The sequence below is a fragment of the Bos grunniens genome, chromosome 27 (assembly GCF_055505025.1).
Source record: "Bos grunniens cultivar Pamir isolate PY7600 chromosome 27, Bosgru_T2T1.0, whole genome shotgun sequence".
Taxonomy (NCBI): domain Eukaryota; kingdom Metazoa; phylum Chordata; class Mammalia; order Artiodactyla; family Bovidae; genus Bos; species Bos grunniens.
This window is the reverse complement of record NC_141191.1, coordinates 25,675,969-25,700,036: the sequence shown is the minus strand read 5'-3', so window position 1 is coordinate 25,700,036 and position 24,068 is coordinate 25,675,969. Positions and strand designations below refer to the sequence as shown.

Genomic DNA, 24,068 nt, shown 5'->3' with positions numbered 1-24,068 from the left:
TTGGGAGATTAAGATTGACATATACACACTGCTGCTGCTGCTGCTGCTAAGTCGCTTCAGTCGTGTCCGACTCTGTGCGACCCCATGACCCCATAGACGGCAGCCCACCAGGCTCCCCCATCCTTGGGATTCTCCAGGCAAGAACACTGGAGTGGGTTGCCATTTCCTTCTCCAATGCATGAAAGTGAAAAGTGAAAGTGAAGTCGCTCAGTCGTGTCCGACTCTTAGCGACCCCATGGACTGCAACCTACCAGGCTCCTCTGTCCATGGGATTTTCCAGGCAAGAGTACCGGAGTGGGGTGCCATTGCCTTCTCTGATATACACACTACTATATATAAAATAGATATCTTATAAGAACCTAATGTACAGCACAAGGAACTCTACTCAATACTCTATTAATGACATATGGGAAAAGAATCTGAAAAAGAGTGGATATACGTGTATGCATAACTGATTCACTTCGCTATACATCTGAAACTAACACAACATTGTAAATCAACTATATTCCAATAAAAATTTTAAAAAGACTAGTTACTTAATGAGAACTTTAATCTCAGGAGAGAGCAGCCCATGGAAGTTGTGGCCTTCAGGAGAGAAACAAAGCCATTGTTAAAACCCAGGCCCTTGTTGATATATGGCAAAACCAATACAATATTGTAAAGTTAAAAAAAAAACAAAAAACAAAAAAAAAACCCAGGCCCTTGTGGGAGGCAGTTGACATGATGTAATAAATAACTCCACCTCTGTCTCCTCCCAAATCCTGCTTCTGCCCTTCACTGACTAAACCCAGCTGGAAGCCTGAGGGCAAAGAAGAGCCCCCTGGAGGTAGTGCTAGGAGATGGTGCTGCTAACGGAATTGTGGAAGGCAAAGAAAAAAAATGTGAAAGTGTTACTCCCTCAGTCGTGTAATGGACTGTAGACTGCCAGGCTCCTCTGTCCACAGAATTCTTCAGGCAAGAATACTGGAGTGGGAGGCCATTCCCTTCTCCAGGAGATCTTCCTGATCCAGGGATCGAACCAGGCTCTCCTGCATTGCAGGCATATTCTTTACCATCTGAGCCACCAGGGAAGCCCCAGCCCCCTTCTAATGCGCCTCCATTTGCTGCCCCCTCCATGATGAAAAGTGGCCCCAGACAATCAACCTACCACCAGGCAAATGTGTGGTTCCCTTGGTGCTCTGTACCCCCTCCTGGGCTGAGGGTTTAGGACCTCTGCTGATTGACTGAGCACTTGGTTGTGGGGGTAACAGGGTCAGCCTGGAAGAAGCACCATATTATTGAGTGCACGCACACAAACACACATATATATAGCCTCCATCCTTGCCAACATGGCAGCCCAAGAGGTTCGTGCTCCCAAGGAGTCAAGGCTCTGGAGTCATGAAGGAGGGGGTAGCCTGGCCATCTTATATTCTTCAGTCAAAAATATTCGGCCACGGCGGGACTTCCCTTGTGGTCCAGTGGTTAAAAATCTGCCCTGCAACCCAGGGGACGTGGGTTCGATCCCTGGTCAGGGAACTAAGAGCCCACATGCCATGTGGCAACTAAGTCAGAGAGCCACAACTGGAGAGAAGCCCGCCTACCACAGCAAAGATCCTGCATGCCCCAACTAAGACCTGATGCAGCCAAAATAAATAATAAAAAATCAAACAAGATATCCTCATGTAGTGAGCCCTTCTGAGAAGCCTATCCATAGCATTCTTCCCTGAACTGTGTTTCTCTGTTAGCAATCCAGTAACCACTCTCTGCATGCAGCAGCCATCTCACCAGACCTTAGCTGACCTCTGGCCAAGCAATGTGTGGCACCTCCATTCTGTCTGGGCCACTACTGAGTCCAGACTCTGATGTACCTGATGGGCAGGCTCCTAGGAGCCCCTTGCTTTGGTCAGGTTGGCAGAACATCTGGTAAGGGCACCTGTCATAAATAAACCTGGGGCAATCTAAAATTATATTTCTCCTTTTGCCAGTCCCCCTCTGAACCCATGTGTGTGGACATTTACCCCAGCATTCTCTGCTTTCTAGCTTCAGCTGTCTGTAATTCTCCCGGGGTGCAAGCCTTCGGGGCTTGCCTTTGTCTCCCTGGACCATGCAGGAAAGTGGCCGGTACAGAGCTGGAGACAGTGAGAGGTGGAGGTATTTTGTAGGTGTGGAGGGGGTGAACTGAGTCCCTCTTGCAAGAAACCCACTGTGGGGGTGGGGAACTGTAGGGTCCACAAGGAAGTAAGGAGGTGCTGCACCCATTAATTCTCAGTCCTGTTCTCAGGGTCCCAATCTCTCCTCCCAAGAAATGTCCTAACTTTCTCATAAAATACTCAGTGACTCTGCAAATTCACCTAATTTGGTAACCCACAAACTCTAACTTGGAGTTTAATTTTCAGCTACAGCTTCAAGACATAAGAGAATCAGGCTTGGGTTAAGAATAATGCGATCTCCATTTGTTTCACTCCTTCGGAAGCTCTGCAAACATCTTACGGCCCTTCCAGAATTCCTCATGGCCTGCTGTACTGTTCTTGGGAACGGCACTGTTGGGTCACCACAGCCTTGCCTCTCTCAACACCTAATTCCTATGACCACGTGGGGGTTGATAGGTTTAGCCTTTTGCTACTGTAAGCCATTAGCTGCCAGATTCCTTTTGAAAACATTAACGATGCTTTTCAGAATGGTCATATTTCTCTGAATAGACTGGACTGTAACAACTACTGATACTTTAAAAATTCGTCAAAGTTTTTGATTGCAAGCAACAGAAGTTAAGTCTAGATATCTTCAATAAGAAAGAAAAATTTCTGGAATACACTAGGGACTGCACAGAATCAAGAGTCTAGGTTGGAATATGGGCACAAACCAAGGCTGTGAGAAAGACGGGCCAAGCTCCCACTGGAGGCTCCAAGGAGGTGCCTCCTCCAGCTGCTGGTGGCTCCAGGGGCTCCTCTGCTTAGAAGCATAGCTCCAGCCTCTGTCTCTGTCTTTAGTGGCCTTCTCCTTTTCCATCTCCCATAAGAATGCTTGTTATTAGATTTAAGGCCCACCTGGATCCAGGAGGATCTCATGTCAAGATCTTTGTGACTTAATCACATCTGCAAAAGGCTTTTTCTAAAAGAGGTCACATTTAAAAATTCAAGAGGTTAGCATATGGACATATTGTCACCCTGTTTATTTAACTTCTATGCAGAGTACATCATGTAAAATGCCCGGCTGGATGAAGCACAAACTGGAATCAAGATTGTTGGGAGAAATACCTGCAGATGACACCACCCTTATGGCAGAAAGTGAAGAAGAACAAAAGAGTCTCTTGATGAAAGTGAAAGAGGAGAGTGAAAAAGTTGGCTTAAAACTCAACATTCAAAAAACTAAGATCATGGCATCCAGTCCCATCACTTCATGGTAAATAGATGGGAAAACAATGGAAACAGTGACAGACTTATTTTCGTGGGCTCCAAAATCACTGCAGATGGTGACTTCCAAGGAACAAGATACTTGCTCCTTGGAAGAAAAGCTATGACCAACCTAGACAGTATGCAGAGACACTACTTTGCTGACACAGGTCCCTCTAGTCGAAGCTATGATTTTTCCAGTAGTCATGTATGGATGTGAGGGTTGGACTATAAAGAAAGCTGAGTGCCAAAGAACTGATGCTTTTGAACTGTGGTGTTGGAAAAGCCTCTTGAGAGTCCCTTGGACTGCAAGGAGATCCAACCAGTCCATCCTAAAGGAAATCAGTCCTGAATATTCATTGGAAGGAATGATGCTGAAGCTGAAACTCCAATACTTTGGCCACCTGATGAGAAGAACTGACTCACTGGAAAAGACCCTGATGTGGGGAAAGATTGAAGGTGGGAGGAGAAGGGAAGACAGATGGTGAGATGGCTGGATGGCATCACCGACTCAATGGACATGAGTTTGAATAAGCTCTGGGAGCTGGTGAAAGACAGGGAAGCCTGGTATGCTGCAGTCCATGAGGTCACCAAGAGTCAGACATGATGGAGCGACTGAACTGATTTCTTTTGGGGGGCGATGGGGAGCAACATTCCACCCTCTATGCTATCTGTTAGGAACTGATCTGCGTTTTCCCAGATTCACATGTTGAAGTCCTAACCCTCAGGACTTCAGAATGTGACTGTGTTTTGGATGCAGTCTTTAAAGACGTAGTTAAGTTAAAATGAATTTATTAGGGTGAGCTCTAACCCAGGGGGCTTCCCAGATGACACAAGTGGTAAAGAACCCGCCTGCCAATGCAGGAGACTTAAGAGATGCAGGTTCCATCTCTGGATTGGGAAGATCCCCTGGAGAAGGCCACTGCAACCCACTCCAGTATTCTTGCCTGGAGAATTCCACGGACAGAGGAGCCTGGCGGACACAGTCCATAGGGTCGCCAAGACTTGGACACACCTGAAGCGACTGAGCACACACGCAGTAATCCAGTAGGGCTGGTGTCCCTGTAAGAAGAGAAAATTAACCCGTCGAAGTGTAGAGGAAGATGACATAAAGACACAGGGAGAAGACGACCATCTCCAAGTCAAGAGGAAAGGCCTGGACAGAGTCTTCTTTTACAGCCCTCAGAATGAGCCAACCCTGCTGATGCTTTGACTTTGAACTTCTAGCCTACAGAACTGTCAGAAAATAGATTCCTGTTGTTTACCACATGTCTGTGGTACTTTGTTTATTTTTTTAATTGGAGTATAATTGCTTTTCAATGTCCTGTTAGTTCCTGCTGTACAAGAAAGTGAATCCGCTACGCACATATATATATATATGTACATATGTCCCCTCCTTCTTGGACCTCCCTCCAACCTGCCCCATCGCAGCCCTCTAGGTCATCACCGAGCACTGAGCTGAGCTCCCTGTGTTATCCAGCAGCTTCCCACTAGCCATCTGTTTCACCACGGTCGTGTATATACGTCAGTCCTAATCTCCTGATTCATCCCACCTCTCCTTCCCCTGCTGTGTCCACAGGTCTGTTCTGGATGGCTGTGTCTCTGTTCCTGCCCTAGAAACAGATTCATCTGCACTGTTTTTCTGGATTCCATGCACATGCATTAATATACAACATTTGTTTTCCTGCCTTACTTCACTCAGTATGACAGAGGCTCTGGTACTCTGTTATGGCGGCCCTAACACACTAACACACCATCCCACCAGGAGTCGGGGCAGGAAACTCTGCCCGCTTCAGCATCTGTGCAGAAGGGCAAGGCCCCCATTCACCAGAACCACACGCTAGCGGTCGCCCCTAATCACAAACACAGCTGGGTGTGAGGCAGCCCAGAGCAAGGAGACAATGGCCACCAAAACGCTAGTGCTGCAAGCTTCTGTATAATACAGGGTAGACACACAGCGGGCAGAAGGCAGTGAATCTAGCCGGGGACAGGAAAGGCTTCATAGAGAAAACAACCCAAGCTGAACCTTCGAAGAGAAGGGTCTGGCAGGTGGGCTGGAGGAGACAGGTGATACCAGGCAGAGGGAACAGGTGAGCAAAAAGCACGAAGACCTCAAATGTCTAACGTGCTGAGAGAATGGCAAGTCACAAACGTCAAGCAGTGAGCCTAGGTAAGGAGCTTGTGCCTGAGTGGAAATCTGCTGAGTCACTAAGCTGACAGGTTTTTCTGTGGGGGGCAGGGGGGCCGGCTACATTGAGTAACTGGTGCGGCACAAGGCATGCAGGTGGGGTGTGGGGCGATGCTGGAGGGTGGGCTGGGGTCAGATGCTGGTGGGCTCTATGAAATGCTAAGGTATTTGGACTTCCGCTTTAAGTCTGAAGAGGGGGAACCGTTCATCAGTGTGGCGATGCTGTAGAGAATGAATCTCAGAGCTACGCTATTAAGCTGGTCCTCCAGACCCAGTTCTTTCTACCGTGTTGGTGTGCGATGATGTTTTCATCAGTCTCTAGTAAATTGAGGCATTTTCAAAAGGTAAATTTTTCATAAAGCTAAATTTTATTTAATTTTAAAGGATTTTTTCAGTTCAAAATTATGACCTCCCAGCTTTCATGGTGGAGAAGGCAATGGTACCCCACTCCAGTACTCTTGCCTGGAAAATCCCATGGACGGAGGAGCCTGGTAGGCTGCAGTCCATTGGGTCGCTGGGGGTCAGACACGACTGAGTGACTTGACTTTCACTTTTCACTTTCATGCATTGGAGAAGGAAATGGTAACCCACTCCAGTGTTCTTGCCTGGAGAATCCCAGGGACGGGGGAGCCTGATGGGCTGCCGTCTCTGGAGTCACACAGAGTCAGACACGACTGAAGCGACTTAGCAGCAGCAGCTTTTATGGAGGGTAAATCGTCCACTGCAGTGATGGTGTCAGTAAAGAATAGGTTCTAAAAAACATATAGGTGTGTGCTCGCCTTCAGGTAAAGCAACTGGCGAGGTTTCCCAGGTCTGCGGGAACTCCTGGATTAACACGGAAGGCTTAAGCTCAGGCTGAGGCAGCAGGGGGTGGAGGGGATGAGACGGAGGTGGAGTCTACAGAAGACGCCTGACAGTCCAGGTTTTACTGTTGTATGCACACACACTCTCTTCCTGTACCTCAAAGACACGGATTTTTTTTTTCAGTAATAACCCCATGAGTGCCCCTCTTTGGGGTCAATTGTATTATAAACATGTTTTCATGAAATATAAGAATGTATAATTCATCCTCACATTGCTCCCCTTAATTTCATTCTTAGAATAATCATCAGATGATTTATAGTGTTATGGCTGACTACATGGGCTTCCTGTAAAAGCTCCTTGAACAATCATTTCACACCAAAATGACGGTAAATTCCTTGTCACCCAACCTGCTGGGACCTCCCTTCCTAGGAGGAAAGGGGATGGGAAATGTGTTGTGTTTTTTCCAGTCTTGCCTTTTGTGACACCACACCTATCTTCTTCTAAGCTGCTGTTCAGGGGACCACCACCACCCCTCAATTTTAACACAGACTGAGGACTGCTTTTGTCAAATTGACACCAGTAGCAAATGCCTGGGGCAAGTCAGGTGTTATATTTTCATTTTTTCTTAAATCTCATCTTTGATTTTCTTGTTCTTTTCTGGCATTCTCTAATCTACACCATCAAAATGAGTTGTGATCCAGTTATAATAAATACTGCCTACTCGGTGCCCATGGGGGAGTGGCCTTTGATCAGATCAGATCAGATCAGTCGCTCAGTCGTGTCTGACTCTTTGCGACCCCATGAATCGCAGCACGCCAGGCCTCCCTGTCCATCACCAACTCCCGTTCACTCAGACTCACATCCATCGAGTCAGTGATGCCATCCAGCCATCTCATCCCCTTCTCCTCTTGCCCCCAATCCCTCCCAGCATCAGAGTCTTTTCCAATGAGTCAACTCTTCACATGAGGTGGCCAAAGTACTGGAGTTTCAGCTTTAGCATCAGTCCTTCCAAGAAATCCCAGGGCTGATCTCCTTCAGAATGGACTGGTTGGATCTCCTTGCAGTCCAAGGGACTCTCAAGAGTCTTCTCCAACACCACAGCTCAAAAGCATCAAATCTTTGGTGCTCAGCCTTCTTCACAGTCCAACTCTCACATCCATACATGACTACAGGAAAAACCATAGCCTTGACTAGACGAACCTTTGTTGGCAAAGTAATGTCTCTGCTTTTGAATATGCTATCTAGGTTGGTCATAACTTTCCTTCCAAGGAGTAAGAGTCTTTTAATTTCATGGCTGCAGTCAGCATCTGTAGTGATTTTGGAGCCCAGAAAAATAAAGTCTGACACTGTTTCCACTGTTTCCCCATCTATTTCCCATGAAGTGATGGGACCGGATGCCATTTCCTACTTCCTTGTATTCTCCTCCTGTAGCCACCCCCAACCCTCACAGGGACACACATTCCTCACCCAGATATGACCACCTTCGTTTCCTTTATTTTTAGATTCTGGAGATACCATTCTGCTCCCAACACAAAGTCAATGCAGACGTGCAAGTTTTTGAAGAAAAGTCGTTGTTTTTTTTTTTTTTTTTTTTTTCAAGAAAACCAAATATTCTTTGGGACTGTTTGATCTTTCCCTTATTTTATCCACGTTCTTTTCACATGTATTTCCTCCAAGGTAACCTTTCAGTCCCTGTTGGGATTGCAGAGAGGGTCCTATTCTCTCAGGGTTACATATGTTATTGTTTTAAAGCCCTCCATTTGTTCTGCTCATAGGATTTCAACCAGAAATGCCAGTTACCTTTGTCCCCACCATTTCTGCTATAACCTCTGGTGTATTGTTAAGACGTTCTGTGTAGCATCTCTCTCTCTCTTTAGTTGCTAAGTCATTCCGACTCTTGCCTCCACATGGGACTGTAGCCCGCCAGGCTCCTCTGTCCATGGGATTCTCCAGGCAAGAATACTGGAATGGGTTGCCATTTCCTTCTCCAGGGGGTCTTCCCCACCCAGGGAGCAAACCCACGTCGAATGCATTGGCAGGTGGGTTCTTTACCTATGAGCCACCAGAGAAGCCCACTAACACGTTGATTACTACTGGTGATGTCCTAACCTCATTTCTTTCTTGTTCTGCACAATCTCTTGATGTAATTCACTTCCTTTTTTGTAGTGGGCTGGGTTTTAAATTATAAATATTAACTGTTTCTGGGTGAAAAAGAGTTTCTAATAAACACCTTATTACCTCTTCACTGTACCGGCCCAACAACTTTAACTTGTTAATTGTGCAGTGACTGTCCATGTAAATAGAGATGGTCATTAACTGGCTCCTCGAGTTTGCCTCTTGGGTCAGTCCACTGGACTAGGCTGGTGCTCAGGAGAAATCTGTTTTTTAAGCTCTCTGAATAGGACTGAACTGTATTTGGTCGTGGCTGAACACTATATGCCTTCTCTCTTTGGGAGTAAATGGTAAGAAACATCACTGCCAAATTTTAGAACAATGATTTTTAAATGATCTCTAGAACAGCTTGCTCTGAGCTTCATGTCCATCTTACTTGGTTGTCCTTCAGATAAACAGAAACAGTTATGTCCAAACCTAAACCCTCACTCAGATGTATTCCCTCTGATGGTGAACTACAGCACCATCTAAAGTACCCTCTTTTTTATTCTTCTCTGCCTTTCTTCATGTATTTTTATCATAAACATTGACTGAATGCTGTATAAACCGCAATACCCAACAAGACATCAGCGATCATGAGCTCCACTGTCCATATCTAGAAAATGCTGCCATCAATTACAGACATAACGGATATATACAAACAGCCAAGGCAATAATGCGAAATATAATGTGTTACCGATCACTATGGCATTTCCATTACCAACACCTAGTCCTTCTTACAGCCTTTTGCCTGTAGATGCAAGTATCTTAAGTAAATTTCTCTGGACGTATTCACAGGTATTCCAAGGGAAGAGTCTTTCAGAGTTTATATACGGTCATTACCAAAGTTTCCTTTTGTCTTTCATTCTTACCCTCTTTCCCTCTATTTTAGGATGCTGGTGGTACCTCTTACAGGGTCAGCCTTATCAGTAGCACTGCTTCCTCTTCAGTGTGTTCTTTCCCTTAACTCATCAATTTTTGTTGTTGTTCAGTCACTCAGTCATGTCCGACTCTTTGCAACCCCATGGACTGCAGCACACCAGGCTTCCCTGTCCTTCACTATCTATTGGAGTTTTCTCAAACTCATATCCATTGAGTCGATGATGCCATCCAACCATCTCATCCTCTGTTCTCCCCTCCTCTCCTGCCTTCAATCTTTCCCAGCATCTTTTCCAATGAGTCAGCTCTTCACATAAGGTGGCCAAAGTATTAGAGTTTCAGCTTTAACATTAGTCCTTCCAGTGAATATTCAGGGTTGGTTTCCTTCCGGATTGACTGGTTTGATCTCCTTGCTGTCCAAGGGACTCTCAAGAGTCTTCTCCAACACCATAGTTTGGAAGCATCAATTCTTTGATGCTCAGCCTTCTTTATGGTCCAACTCTCACATCCATACATGACTACTGGAAAAACCATAGCTTTGACTAGACGGTTCATCAGTTAGCAAGTCCTACTAATGTGATGCTCTCTCCTTATTATCTCCTGTATCTCACCCCCTCCTAAGCATCCTTAATATCATTATCTGTCTAAAGGATTTTACTAGGTTCTGTCTCTGTGAACCTGTCCAGGAAATACTAGTCTACACTCTTGCTGTGGATTTCTGGAAACCAAATCCAAATTTGTCTTTTCTCTCACTGACATAATTGTTGTTCACCATTATATTCAGGATAAAGATCTAAACTCCTTAGAAAGTTAAACTAGGTCCTATGTGGTCTGACTCTTCCAGGTTCTTATAGTATCACCCGTTCTCCCTTCCTGCCTCCCCACTGACTGTATAGTTAAGAGTGTGAAGTCAGGAATCTAACTTTCTGGTCTGAAATCCTGGCTCTGCCACTTACTAGCTATGTAACCTTGGAAAGTCACTTGTGTTCTCTGTGCCTCTGCTTCCTTATCTGTAAAATGGGGACATGGTGGTTCCTGTTTCATTTAGTTACTGTATAGATTCAATGAGTTAATATATGTTAAATGCTTATAACAGGGCCTCAATAACAGTAAATAATTAATACACATTGTGTGTGTGCATGTCTTGCTATTATCATTAAGTTACTTGAAGTTCATCGAAGAGTCTCATTTCTTTTCCATATATGATGTCTGATAGCTAGAATCGCCTACTCCCATGTTTCCTGACTCACCCCTACCCTCTTCTGAGCTGTCAGCCTCTCAAGGGAGGCTTCACTGCCCCTCCCCGTGAACAGGCTGGATGAGTTGCCTCACCTACAGTTCCTATAGAACCTGTGCACACCTGGATCATAACATTCCTCACACCTGGTGTGGGCTCTGGGCATCTGTGGTTTTAAATACTTGATGATGGCCCAAAGATCTATGATGTCATAATCTGTAATAGGTGTGTTTTATCTATTAATTTATCAATCAACTGATTGACCTGTCGATTGATAGGTATAACAGCCAAGGCATAATTAGTTTAGAGATTCAGAAGCTCAAAAGCTCTCAGGATGTATCCATACCGAAAATGAAAGTAGTACCATATTTTAATTTTCTATTTCTTTGTATGCTTCCTATATTAAACTTTGGATTCCTAAATTGGGAAACTTAAAAAATCTTTATCCCTAGCACCTTATTATATAACAGAAGTTCAGTTAGTATTTGTTGAATGAATGAATGTATCTCTTTAATACAGAAACTACTTTTTTTCCAAAAAACTAATTTTTCCCCTGAGACATAGTTTGAGGTGCTGAGTCTCTTCCCAGGAAAATACACACACTTGGTTAACCTCAAAATTTCATAAGGTTTGAGTCACCTTTGTTCTTGAAGATGGTTTCCGATTTATTCAAGGAGAAAAGAAGAAGAAATGCATTTTTAATACTAGATACCCCAAAGATGTGTGGCTGATAAAATGAAAGGACTGATCCAATTCAACTTATTAAAAGAAACATACTACCTACCCTATTTTGTCTTTGCCCAGAAACTTCTTGGAAAAGATAAAATGATTCATTTTTAAGAGAGGCAAGTTTGGATCATAATTCAGTAAACTTATGGAAAGTCAATTATCTTTACAGGTGTTTGAGGACTATGATTTGGGTGAATAGAGAAGTTCCCCACCATGCGTTCTTTTTCACCCCAGCAGCTCACACATGCCCGCTACACTATCTGAAATTCTTTTCGTTCACTACACTTTCTGACTAAGTCTCAAAACACCCTGTCCTCAGAGCCTATCTGAGAGGGTGAATGCATTTGGACACCAATGCCTGAAGGCAAGGGGCTTAGACAGTCAGGCTGGCTGGGGGCAGAGCAGCCCCTAGGTCAGGGCCGGAAGGGTGAACCCGAGGTGACGCACTTTAAGCTTTGCCACTAGCATGGAGTTTCAGACAACGTCATCTCCTATTCCTTAAAAAACTAGGAATAAAACTGCCATATGACCCAACAATCTCACTACTAGGCATATACGCTGAGAAAATCGTAATTGAAAGAGACACATGTATACCAATGTTCATTACAGCACTATTTACAGTAGCTAGGACACGGAAGCAACCTAGATGCCCACTGACAGATGAATGGAATACACAAACTGTGGCACAGGTTTACTATGGAATGTTACTCGGCCATACAAAGGAATGTGTTTGAGTCAGTTCTAATGAGGTGGACGAACCTAGAGCCTGTTATACAAAGTGAAGTAAGTTAGAAAGAGAGAAACAAATATCATATATTAACGCATATATGTGGAATCTAGAAAGGATTCATATGATGAACCTATTTGCAGAGCAGCAGTGGAACCTATACAGACATAGAGAACAGACTTGCGGATACAGTGGGGGAAGAAAAGGGTGGGACGAGTTGATAGAATAGCATAGAGGCATATACAATACCATATGTAAAACAGATAGCCAGTGGGAATCCGCTCTATGATGCAGGGAGCTCAAACCTGCTCCCCTGTGACAACCTAGAGGGGTGGGATGGGGTGGGAGGTGGGAGGGACGTTCAAGAAGGACGGGACATATGTATGTATACATATGGCTGATTCATGTTGATGTACAGCAGAAACTAACACAGTATTTAAAGCAGTTATCCTCTAATTAAAAATAAATTAATTAAAGAAAGAACATGTGACAGACACAACACATACACACAGAACATCCTCTCCTTCATGATAAAGGCAGGCTCGAAACTGCCAAAGGAAAGATGAAATCTTTTGACTGTAACTCTTTCAAGACTCTTTCTAAGTGTTCTTCCTAAAATGCCAAACTTCGTGGCTGTCAGTGGTACAGATTGTATGCCTGCATGTGACTGAGAGACGATGGGTTATATGCACACTCTGAAGACCAGCAAGAAGCTGTGCAAAGCACAGCAGATCAGTGCTTCTTAAACAGGGATCAAGACTGGGGTGGATGGAGAGCCCCAGCAAGTTCAGGGAAGCCACGTACATCCCACCCCACCATTCTGAGAATCACTGTGTGTAATAAACGGGCACAGTTTGCGGTACTGAGGTGCATACGCAAAGGACGTGAAGACCGAGGACAGTGACTGAGAACTGTGATCAAGATCAAAGTCCATTTGCCTCATTTACAGATGAATCAGGCCCCCAAATGTTACTCGACGGGCTTTTCCTACTGCACCGGGCATCTCTCCAGACCTCATTTTACACCCCAAGACCTCCCCATTACAGAGGGGTTTTCTGCATATGTCCTCTTTTTAATGTAACTCAGAGTCTTTTGATGAATTTCATGACAAACCTGTTCTATTATGTAAAAAGAAAAAAAATAAATGTGAACAGTGAAGAATAGGGGTACTTGTCAAAGTGACATGGAAATAGCTGCTAACGACAATTATTGAACAGTTAAATTGTACTGGGATGACTTAATAACATTTAGTCATATGTCTTAAAAAGTTACAGTAATTAAACCACTGGATTCGAAATTGACTCTCCATACTTGTAAATTTTGAGGAACAAGATGAAATCATCCTATTTAATTTGGGGAGAAAGTACTGGGTGTTTTACAGAAAGCTGAGGGATTGATTCAGAAACTGCTCTTATAGTTCTGGCACATTCCATATATTAACAGTTTGTTCTAATCCCTTCTTCTCTGGGTAATTCAGGCATGTCAAGAGGTCAGCATGGGCTGTAGCCGGTTCAATGGTTGTATTATGTAAAATGAACTTCAGTACTTGTTTTTTCCTAACAGAGCCTGCATTCCCTGCGAAGACGTACGCCGAGTGGCTCAGCGCATGAAAGGGCCTCGCTGTTAGATTCTCCTCCCGCTACAAGCGTTTACAGTATACACTGAGGAAATTACGAGCAACAACTGTCACTCTCTGAGGGTGGAAACTGCCATGAATCAAAAAGACAAGAAGTAATTTTCTGTAATCACAAGATGACTCAGGTTAGTAGCTTTCAGTTATTACAGCAATTCACATAATATGAGCATATGCAGTAAACCTAATTAGGCCCAATTCCTATCATTTAAAAGTTATGACATTGTGATATAAAGTAAGCTGGAGTTTATTTTTGCACTAGGTGGAAAAAAGAATTTGAAAGTAGTTTTAAAATAACAAGAATGTATTCAATGTTCTATTAGAAAACAAAATGTGTTTCTAGGACGTCAGCATATTGTGAAATGATAGTTTTTTATCATACAAAAGATTGCAGTATAATTTGTATTTGAAAATAATATGTAGGTATAAGTACCATGATTTAATATTTTTGTAAATGATTAAACTCAATTATATCATGATGAAGTCTTTTTATAATGTAAATAAAGTCTCTGACCCGACTTGACCATTTTGTATTTAAAGTTTAGAATCACAGTTTGAATATATCTTTGAAATTTAAAGCAGCCCTATGCTCTTTTTAAAATATGTGTCTTCTGTGGCATTTATAATAAGAGAACAATTTACAGTATTTATATTTGTTTTCAGTTATAAAACTGGGACAATTTTGTGTCTAGGGTATATCTCTGCCTCTGCAAGGGAAGGAAATTAGGAAACACAAAACATGACTGGGAAAGCTTAGTTTTAGCCTTGGGAGCCTCTGAGAGCCTCTTGGCTCTTATCAGGGGATTAGTGATTTATGACCAAATATTGGAGGACCAGTTTATCTGGAGTAAAGCATTGTTGTCTCGCATAGGGAGCTCATTGGTTCTACACATATGTATAAAAGAGAGGTCCAATTTCAGTTCTGCCCTCCAAGAGCTTCTAACCAAGCTGGGAACATACACAGAGTTGAGAGTTCAAGACAGAATCAGGAGAAATGCTCTAAAAGTGACAGCAATAATAAATATGCAATATATAGAAATACTAGGGGAAATGATTATTTTTTATTGATAGCTATCCATAAAGTCTTTACAGAGAAGGGGGAAGCTGAGTTAGACTTCGAAGAGCAGGTTAAGATTTCAGAAGGGAAGCACTACAGATGAGAAATAGCCTGCTGACTTTAGCAAAGACCTGAATGAGGAGCTATAAACAAGGCCCACTCAGGGAAACATGAGTAGAGTTCTTTGGGTGGAGCTGAGAATTTGAGTTGTTGCAGTAAGAGGATATGGCTAGAAAGCCAGACTGAGACCAGGTCCTGGAAGCTTCTGAATGTTGGATGGAAGAGTGTAAGCTTTGTCCGAGAGAGGTCTCTTGAAGGGTTTTCAACAGGGAGAGGAGATGATCAAATGGATATTAGAGGAAAATTATCCAGTACCAGTATGAAAATAGATTCTAAACTGCTTTTCTTGAGTTCTTGGACGGAGATTACAAGCTACTTCCATCAAGCCAAGAAGAGCATCATGCAGTGTGGTCTCTGCAGTCGCCTTTTACTATAGGATATGTCTCCAGCCAGTGAATGTTAACTGAAAAGAGAGCTGCAACCTCCCCACATTATGGCTGTATTAGAGGTGACAGGGGGACAGAGAGACTGACTAGGAAGCTGTAATAACAGCTCAGATACCAGGCTGTGGCCATTAAAAAAAAAAGATGTAGCAGTAGCAAAGATGGCAGCAGTGCAACAATCTGCTCATCTCTTGGGCTGGCACTGGTTCCAACAGGACACTGCACCCCAGTGTTCCGTTTCCAGGGCTCCAACCAGAGTCCTTCCATCTGTGGGAGCCAGGTCCTGCCGGGACTCTGGAGGCCACAGCACCTCTCTTCCACGTGGCACCCCCTAAGGTCCATGCTATGATCATGAAGATGCATTCAAGTCTGAAATAACTAAAGTCCTCTGCCCGCAAAACAAACTCTTCCCCAAGCAAGAAAACCTCAGAAAAGGTAAGACTTAGGAGAAACTGGAGGATATTTCCTCTAGTGATCTGGCTTCAACTATCTCTTGTCAGTTTTCCAGGGGAGAGAGAATGATTTTCTTAGATGAGGTCATGTGTCCACCCCGTCCTACATGACGACAGGCTCCAACATCACTTGGAGTCCAAAGGGAGGTACAATTCCTCAAAGGAAGAGCAGATGGCACAGGTTTTTAGAAGTATTTAATTTCTAAAGTGTCTAGGCCTGTAAATAATGGTCATAAATGCAAGGGCTCAGGCTTGGGGACAGATTACATATTCCCTAGAACCTTATATCTCCAAATGTGTTTCCACTACTACCTGTGACAGATCCTCTTACTTTTCAAACTACATGTTATTGTTAAGTACACACACACACACACACACACAAGTTGACAGAAAGTGCTTTCAGCAACACCTTGATGCCTTCATGCTCTCAGGCCCCCAGACATTAGCATCCTTTCTCCCTGCCTCTCTCCTTTCCTTCCTTGGGTCACAGTATTAATTTTAAAAAGTGGGAGACAGAATTATATTCAGTTTTCTCCCAATTTAGTTCTATCTACAGTAATGAGAAAAATGTTAATGTTTATGAAGGAAAAAACAGGACAAACTTACATAGTAACAAGTGATCTTCTAATAGAACATGGTTGATAGAGTTTACTTTTCCATATCTAGGTAGATAATCCACATCTCATATGATAAGCTGTGTATTGCCCTATTTTTGGCTAAAAACATGCACACTGTCCACCCATCAAGAGCAGTCACTTGGAGACCTGGGCCGGTGCTTCCAGGATCGCAGACACACACTCTGGCTGGTAAAACTTCTGCCCAGAAGTTTTCCTCTGCCCAGATCTTTTCTGATCACGTGTAATGGTCAAAGCACATCCCGTGGCTTTGCCTGAATCAAGCTGGGTGGAGAAGTGTTACCCTAGTTACACGCCCAGAACAGGAAAACCAAATATCTGTGGCCTATTACTGACCATGCTGTAGCTAGAACCAAGAAGCACTGATGCTTCTCTGTTTGGTCCTCTCTCCACGGGGAACACACCAAGCCGCTGACCCCTCCTACTAGCTTCCTAGCACTTTCTCTCCCCTCCTCTGCTCTCCAGGGAACCACTTTCCACTGCACTTGAAATCCAAACTAGTTCTCAGATGTGCAGGGCATCACTTTCTGTGACTTATTCTTCCTTTCAAGTTTGTCAGCATGCAGACTAGGAGCCTGGCTAAAGCAAACCCCACATCCCTAGCTTCAGCTAGTGCTATAGAACCAGTCTTACTAGCTTAGTCATAGGACCAAATTCACAAGGAATCTGCATATATGTATAGTGTAGGAAGGGCTTCCCAGTTTGCATTAATGGTAAAGAACCCGCCTGCCAATGCAGGAGACTTAAGAGATGCAGGTTCCATCCCTGGGTCAGGAAGATCCCTGGAGAAGGGCATGGCAACCCCTCTGGTATTCTTGCCTGGAGAATCCTATGGGTAGAAGAGCCTGGTGGGCTTCAGGCCATAGGGTCACAAAGAGTCGGACATGACTGAAGCAACTTAGCATGCACACACGCACACAGAGGACGAAATATAAATCCACAGAGTGTCAAGAATGTCAAATTGGATGGCCCCAGCTCTGCAAATCAATTTCACAGTTAGCTACATATTCTGCAGAATATAATCTTAAGTGAAAAATACAACAAAACGGATTTATATTGTTCACAAGCTTTCAAACAGCTCTTTGAAGTTACTTGTTTATGGTAGAAGCTGGGAAACATTGGGGAAGAATAACAGAAAGGTCTCCATGTGGTGCTTTTCAAATACTACAGATTCTGAGCTTGCAGATGGAGCCAGCTTGAAGGGAATCAAGCTTGTGTTGACTGTCACTTAATCGGTGTGTGTGCTCAGTTGCTAAGTTGTGTCTGACTCTTTGTGACTTCCTGGACTGTAGCCCACCAGGCTCCTCTGTCCATGGAATTCTCCAGGCAAGAATACTGGAGTGGGTTGCCACTTCCTTCTCCAGGGGAATCTTCCTAACCCAGGGATCGAACCAGGGGCTCCTACGTTTGCAGGCTGATTCTCTACCACTGAGCCACCCGGGAAGCCCTTAACACTGGCAAGTGCAATAAAGCAAAATGTATTTGTTCTACAGTTTTCAAGACTGTACTGCCTAATTGATTCCTTAATGGGGGACAATTTTAAACAGACCTAAGTCTACTGAAATTTTTATTACAGAGAAAAGCATTCAGTGTTTGGGTTTTTCCTCATGTGTAGGCAGTTATAGGCAGCCATATGTTTACTTTGTATTCTAGTTGAGGGTGTAATATAAGCTGCTTCAGTTTGGGTGGAAGTCTTGTCAGACATCACAAATGAGATTTGTACTCTGTTAGAGTTGCCAGATTTTTTGCAGGGACTGTGGGCAGGCCCATAATAGTTAAGGACAAAGTGAAAAGTAAAAGTCACAAAGTCGTGTCTGACTCTTTGCGACCCCATGGACTATGCAGTCCATGGAATTCTCCAGGCCAGAATACTGGAGTGGGTAGCCGTTCCCTTCTCCAGGGAATCTTCCCAAACCAGGGATCGAACCCAGGTCCCCCGCAATGCAAGCAGATTCTTTACCAGCTGAGTCACCAGGAAAGCCCAAGAATACTGGAGTGGGAATCTTCCCAAGCCGGGAATTGAACCAAGGTCTCCTGCACTGGAGGCAGATTCTTTACCAACTGAGCTATCAGGGAAGCCCAATTAAGGATAACCTACTGCTAATTTAAGAGTAAATCCTGAAAAGCTCTTCCTTGCAGTGAAAGGAATGATGGAATGAGAATATCATCATTCTCATCATTTGAGAATATCATCTTATCATCATTCATAAAATAGAGTGAAAGTCTGCCATTTGCAACAACGGGGATATTATGCTTATAATACTCAATGAGAGTATTATGCTTAGTGAAATAAGTCAGACAAAGAAAGATAAATACCATAAGATTTCATGTGGGATCTAAAAAATTAAACAAACAAAAGTACATAACAAAACACACACAAAAAACAGACTCACAGATAGAAAGACCAAACTAGTGGTTAACCCACTCCAGTATTCTTGCCTGGAGAATCCGATGGACAGGGGGGCCTGGCGGCTGCAGTGCTTGGGGTCACAGAAGAGTCAGACACGACTGAAGCGATTAGACAACACAGTGGTTAACAGGAGGGCAAGGGGAGGGCAAGGTAGGGTTATGGAATTAAGAGATACAAACTAGGCATAAAACAGATAAGCAACAAGGTTACACCATAGCACAGGGAAATACAGTCATCATTTCATAACAACTTTAAAAGTATAGTCAATAAAATACTGAATCACTATGTTATGAACCTGAAACTAATCTACTATTGTACATCAACTATACTTCGGTTAGAAAGAGTCGTCAATGGACTGGACGCTGAAGGTGGTGAGCGGGGACTTCCCTGGTGGTCCAGTGGTGAAGACCCCAAGCTCCTGCTGCAGGGGGAATGGGTTCGATCCCTGGTTGGGGAACTCAGATCCTACATGTCACGTACAGTGGCCAGAAAAATTAAAATAAAAAAAATTGGTGGCTGAGATTATGGAAACAATATTTACATGGTCTTTAAGTACCTCTCATCAAGATATTTCTTAAATACAAGGTGAAAGGTGGGCATTTTACAGTGGGGTAACTCCTCAGATGCTATCTGAGCCAAGTGCCTTCTATTCCCCAGAGTGACAGAGACCAGGGGGTGAGGGTGGAGGGAATACAGAGGCTGGCCAAGGACAGCACCTTCTCTTACCACATTCCCATCTGCAAGCTTGTGGGTGTCCAGGGTCCCCTCTTCCCACACTCCTCAGGATATTCTCTTACCCTTTGTAAGAGTCCTTACCCTTTGTAAAAGACTCAGAGTCCACTCTGGTTCTTTTTTTGTTCATTGATTGAAGGTCTGCTGTGTGCCAACTACTGGGGACTTGGCATTAAATCAGATAAGCCCTTGTTACCTAGGCTCTTCCAGTCAAGGCTAGAGAAAAAACACCTAATAGACTTACAGCCCTCAGTAACCACAGAGGACACATGGGACGCAAGAGGACAAGGGGTGGGACTCAGCCAGCTGGTGAGCAGCGGTAGGGCCGAGTGGGTTACTCAGTGATTAAAAACACTTTAATACTGATTGGTACAAAGCCACAGCCTGAGCCCTGGCCGCTGCCCTGGGATATACTCACTCACATGCCACAGGAGAATAATTAAAAGACCAAACCCTAAACAAACAGAAGCCTCGAAGACCTGCTCTTCTACTTTCCCCACTCCTTTTTATTTAAAATTTTTTTCTGCTAAATTTTTGGCTGCACTGGCTCTTCACTGCTGCCTGTGGGTGTTCTCTAGTTTTGGTGAGTAGGGGCTGCTTTCTAGCTGTGGTGCAAGGGCTTCTCGCTGTTGCAGAGTCTGGGCTCCAGGGCACACGGGCTTCAGGAGTTGTGGCACACGGGCTTAGTTTCTCCACTGCATGTGGGATCTTCCCGGACCAGGGACCAAGCCTGTGTCCCCTGCTCTGGCAGGTGGGTTCTTATCCACTGTGCCATCAGGAAAGTCCTCCCCACTGCTCTCTGATTGCCCTTATCCTGCATGGGAGGTCAGAGAAGTCCTTCTGGAAGAGGTGACGGTTGGGCCAAGAATGAATAGAAGTTAGCCAGGAAAGGGACAGAATCTGTAGCAGCCCCTGGATGAGAGAGGGTGCATCAAGTCTGAGAAACCTCGGGTCACTAAGTATGACAGGTGCCCCAACGCTGGGGAAGGAAGGTGAGAAATCGCTGCAAGAGGTAAGTGAAGGCCAGATCAGAAAGAGCCATGGATACCCTCCTGAGACACCCGGCCTTGAGCAGACAAGTGATAAAATGCCTTTGAAGAAGTCTAAGATAGGGAGCAATGGCAACCCACTCCAGTACTCTTGCCTGGAAAATCCCATGGGAGGAGCCTGGTAGGCTACAGTCCATGGGATCGCAAAGAGTTGGACACGACTGAGTGACTTCACTTTCACGCATTGGAGAGGGAAATGGCAACCCACTCCAGTGTTCTTGCCTGGAGAATCCCAGGGACGGGGGAGCCTGGTGGGCTGCAGTCTATGGGGTCACACAGAGTTGGACACGACTGACGCGACTTACCAGCAGCAGCAGCAAGATAGGGAGCAGCACAGTTTTATGTTTTTAGAAAAACAGTTGTGGCATAACTGAAGCAAAGAGACTGAAGGGACAAAAAAAAAAAAAAAAAAAAAAAACCCATTTACAGGTGGTTGAAGTAACTGAAACAAGAAATGAGGTCTTTTCTAAGAATCAGTAGGATGTAAAGAAAATGGTTGGAATCCAAAGACATTCAAAAGGTAGAATCAATCGGGCTTTGTGATTGGCCTGGAGTTGCAAAATGCATGCTATAAAATTTTTGTCTCTTTAGCATCCAAGAGAAGAGCTTTATCCAAAGTGAACCACTGCTAAGACCTTTGTACATGTTTCCAAAATTAAGGACTCATCTTGCACAGAAACACATTACAGTTAGCTCATTCCCAAATGACTGTTTTCTGAAGTTGTACAGCTAAGAGCGATGCATCTGCTAGTCTTTCAACAACGCTAGTGAGGTTCCGGTGAAGGCTGTGTTCTTTGCAGTTTGTAAGAGAGGGAGGGGACATATGTATACCTCTGATTGATTCATGTTGATGTTTGGCAGAAACCAACACAATTCTGTCAAGCAGTTACCCTTCAATTAAAAAGTAAATATTTAAAAAAAAAAGAAAAAGAAAAGATAAAAACAGCATAACCCTGGCAGTCGTTAAGTTCCCATTTTAGGAAACCTGCATCTCCGTCAGCCATTTCCGGTGCCCGCTCTGAACCGCATCCCCTGGCATGGCCCCGCTCTCCCCAGGATGGACCATGCAGCCGCCCAGCTGGAGAAGCAGCACGTGCATGATGTGTACGAGAGCACCGCGCCCTACTTCAGCGACCTGCAGAGCAAAGCCTGGCCCCGCGTCCGCCAGTTCCTCCAGGAGCAGAAGCCAGGCAGTCTCATCGCTGACATAGGTAACCTGGCGGGGCCACGCAGTCTGATGTATATATACTCCATCGTGCCTTTCCTTTTCAGATTCATTTTTCATCTCTGTTCTAACTGGAAGTCTGAAACCGTGTCCTTGGCACGTTAGCACCTAGAATATTCACTTTATAGCAGAAATTCATGAGGTCTCACAAGAAAGTAGAAAAGTTCCCCGAATTAACATTTAGACAGAGGTGGTCTTCTCAGAGCCTTTGTGCGTATCCTTTCACAAAATCAACCTGACCTTGGCTGAATCTGCCTGGAATGAAATGGCCGCTTGTGAATCTGACCACTTTAAATGTAGATTCCTTCACATTTGTGAGTACAGTGTTTTGGTGGCTCACCTTGAGGGGCTCCCATGCCTTCTACAGAAGAGCCAGAATTGTGTATATAAAAGAGGTTCTACCTGGCATCCCTGGTAGCTCAGACAGTTAAGAATCTGCCTGCAAAGCAGGAGACCTGGGTTCGACCCCTGGGTCAGGCAGATCCCCTGGAGAAGGGAGTGGCTATCCACTCCAGTATCCTTGCCTGGGAAATCCCATGGACAGAGGAGCCTGGAGGGCTACAGTCCACAGGGTCACAAAGAGTTGGACACAACTGAGTGACTAACATACACTCAAGAAGCCCTATCACCTCTTATGAATCTCAGGAATTCTTTCCCTTAACTATTCTGTAGGTGCTTTATTATTAGAACATGAATTGGATCATATCTTCATAATCCCTGATTTGCTGGGAAGTTTTCGGCTCAGTATGTTTTGGAATCTAGAAGTGGTAGCCACAGCCCAGGAGAGCTCAGATTAAGTTTTAAGACAAGGTATGATCCCACTGGAAGCATTCCCACCTAAATCTGCTCTCTAGCAACTGCACGCACACAGGACCTGTATGAATCCTAAGTCTGGAGTCACAAGTTCTGTTTAATTTGACATTCAATCAAAATGCTGGTAAGAGAAATAGATGTGCCCAGGGCTTTCAGCTTGTTAAAGATGGTGTGAGCAGGGCAGAATTTGAAGAAGGGGTACATGTCATGTAGAAGTGGAGAATCTTTAAAAATATCTCTATTTTGTTAACTTAAAAAAAACAAAACTGGTTTCAGAAGATGCTGTGGGTTTGGAACTCTTACCACTCATAATATAAGCAAAGTACCAGGATCTTAAATCAATTGGGATGAAAAGGTTTGGAAACAACAGAATGTATATGCTACTTTCTCATGAAAAAAAGTGCGTGTTAGTTGTTCAGTCGTGTCTGACTTTTTGCGATCCCATGGACCGCAGCCCACCAGGCCTTTTTGTCCATGGAATTGGACAAATTCCATGGGGGATTTTCCAATAATTGGGGGATAATAATTGGGGGATCTTCCCAATGCAGGGATTGAACCTGGATCTCCTACATTGCTGGCAGATTCTTTACTGTCTGAGCTACCAGGGAAGCCTGATTATATCTTACATCAAAAATTCCAAATGGAGCAAAGATTTAAATATAAGAAAATAAAGTGATTAAAGGGCTAGAGGATGACTATGTTATTTTTTAAAATATTCTCAAAAGCAAAAGGCCTCTCCATGCATGACACAAAACAAGTCAGAAACCATGAAAGAAAATACAATTGATTGTCGTTATCTACAGAAGTCAGATTCTATAAAGCTCCTGTGAACCCAGAATTAGTGAACACTGAATTGGCGCCCCAAGGGGAAATACAGGATTAGGTTCCTATGAGCCTGTGGTCACAATATTTTTGTCAACTGATCAACACCTAATCTTGTTTCACGTGTGTTTCTGTTTAAAGACACTCATGCACTGTCAGTACAGGCTCTGGCATTCCAAAAGAACGTTAGCAAATAGATGGGCATGCAAATACTGAGTCTGTGAGTAAGGAAGATTGGCTGCATTTGGTATTTTTGACTGCATAAAATGTAAAAGGTTCTACAAGGCAAAAATCTAGACATAAATATAAGGGAAGTAAAAAACCAAAATCAAACTAGGTAAAACTAAGTGTAACATATCTGATAGGAAAAAAAGTAATTTTCTTAACCAACAGAACCTTCTTCAGAGTCAATATGAAAAAGATCAATAACTCCCAATGATGAAACCATATGAGTAAACAGTTTGAATATTAGGGGAATACAAATCGCTTAAATTTTTTTGATAGGTAATCCACTTAAATGGCTTAGTAACAAAGGTACATAAAAATGTATAGTAAGAATTATCTTCCCATCGCAGCTCCCAGCACCAAGTAATCCACATCAGAGGCACTATGCTCTTAGGTTCTCGTTTAATCTTGAGATACTTCACATAAATA

General features: G+C 43.9%; 1 protein-coding gene across 5 annotated transcripts in view; it reads left to right on the top strand.

The window, feature by feature from the left end:
- Window positions 1–24,068, top strand: part of TRMT9B (tRNA methyltransferase 9B (putative)) — a 69,254-nt gene that overhangs the window by 29,632 nt on the left and 15,554 nt on the right. For 4 of the 5 annotated variants that reach the window (XM_086380740.1, XM_086380739.1, XM_086380742.1 and 1 more), the window contains 2 exons: window positions 13,647–13,844; window positions 21,611–21,765. In XM_086380740.1, coding sequence (XP_086236866.1) covers window positions 21,612–21,765 — 154 coding nt within the window. In that variant the 5' untranslated portion in view covers window positions 13,647–13,844; window position 21,611. Of the gene's footprint in view, window positions 1–13,646; window positions 13,845–21,534; window positions 21,766–24,068 lie in introns of all 5 variants that reach the window. The other variant, XM_086380743.1, reaches the window with a different exon arrangement.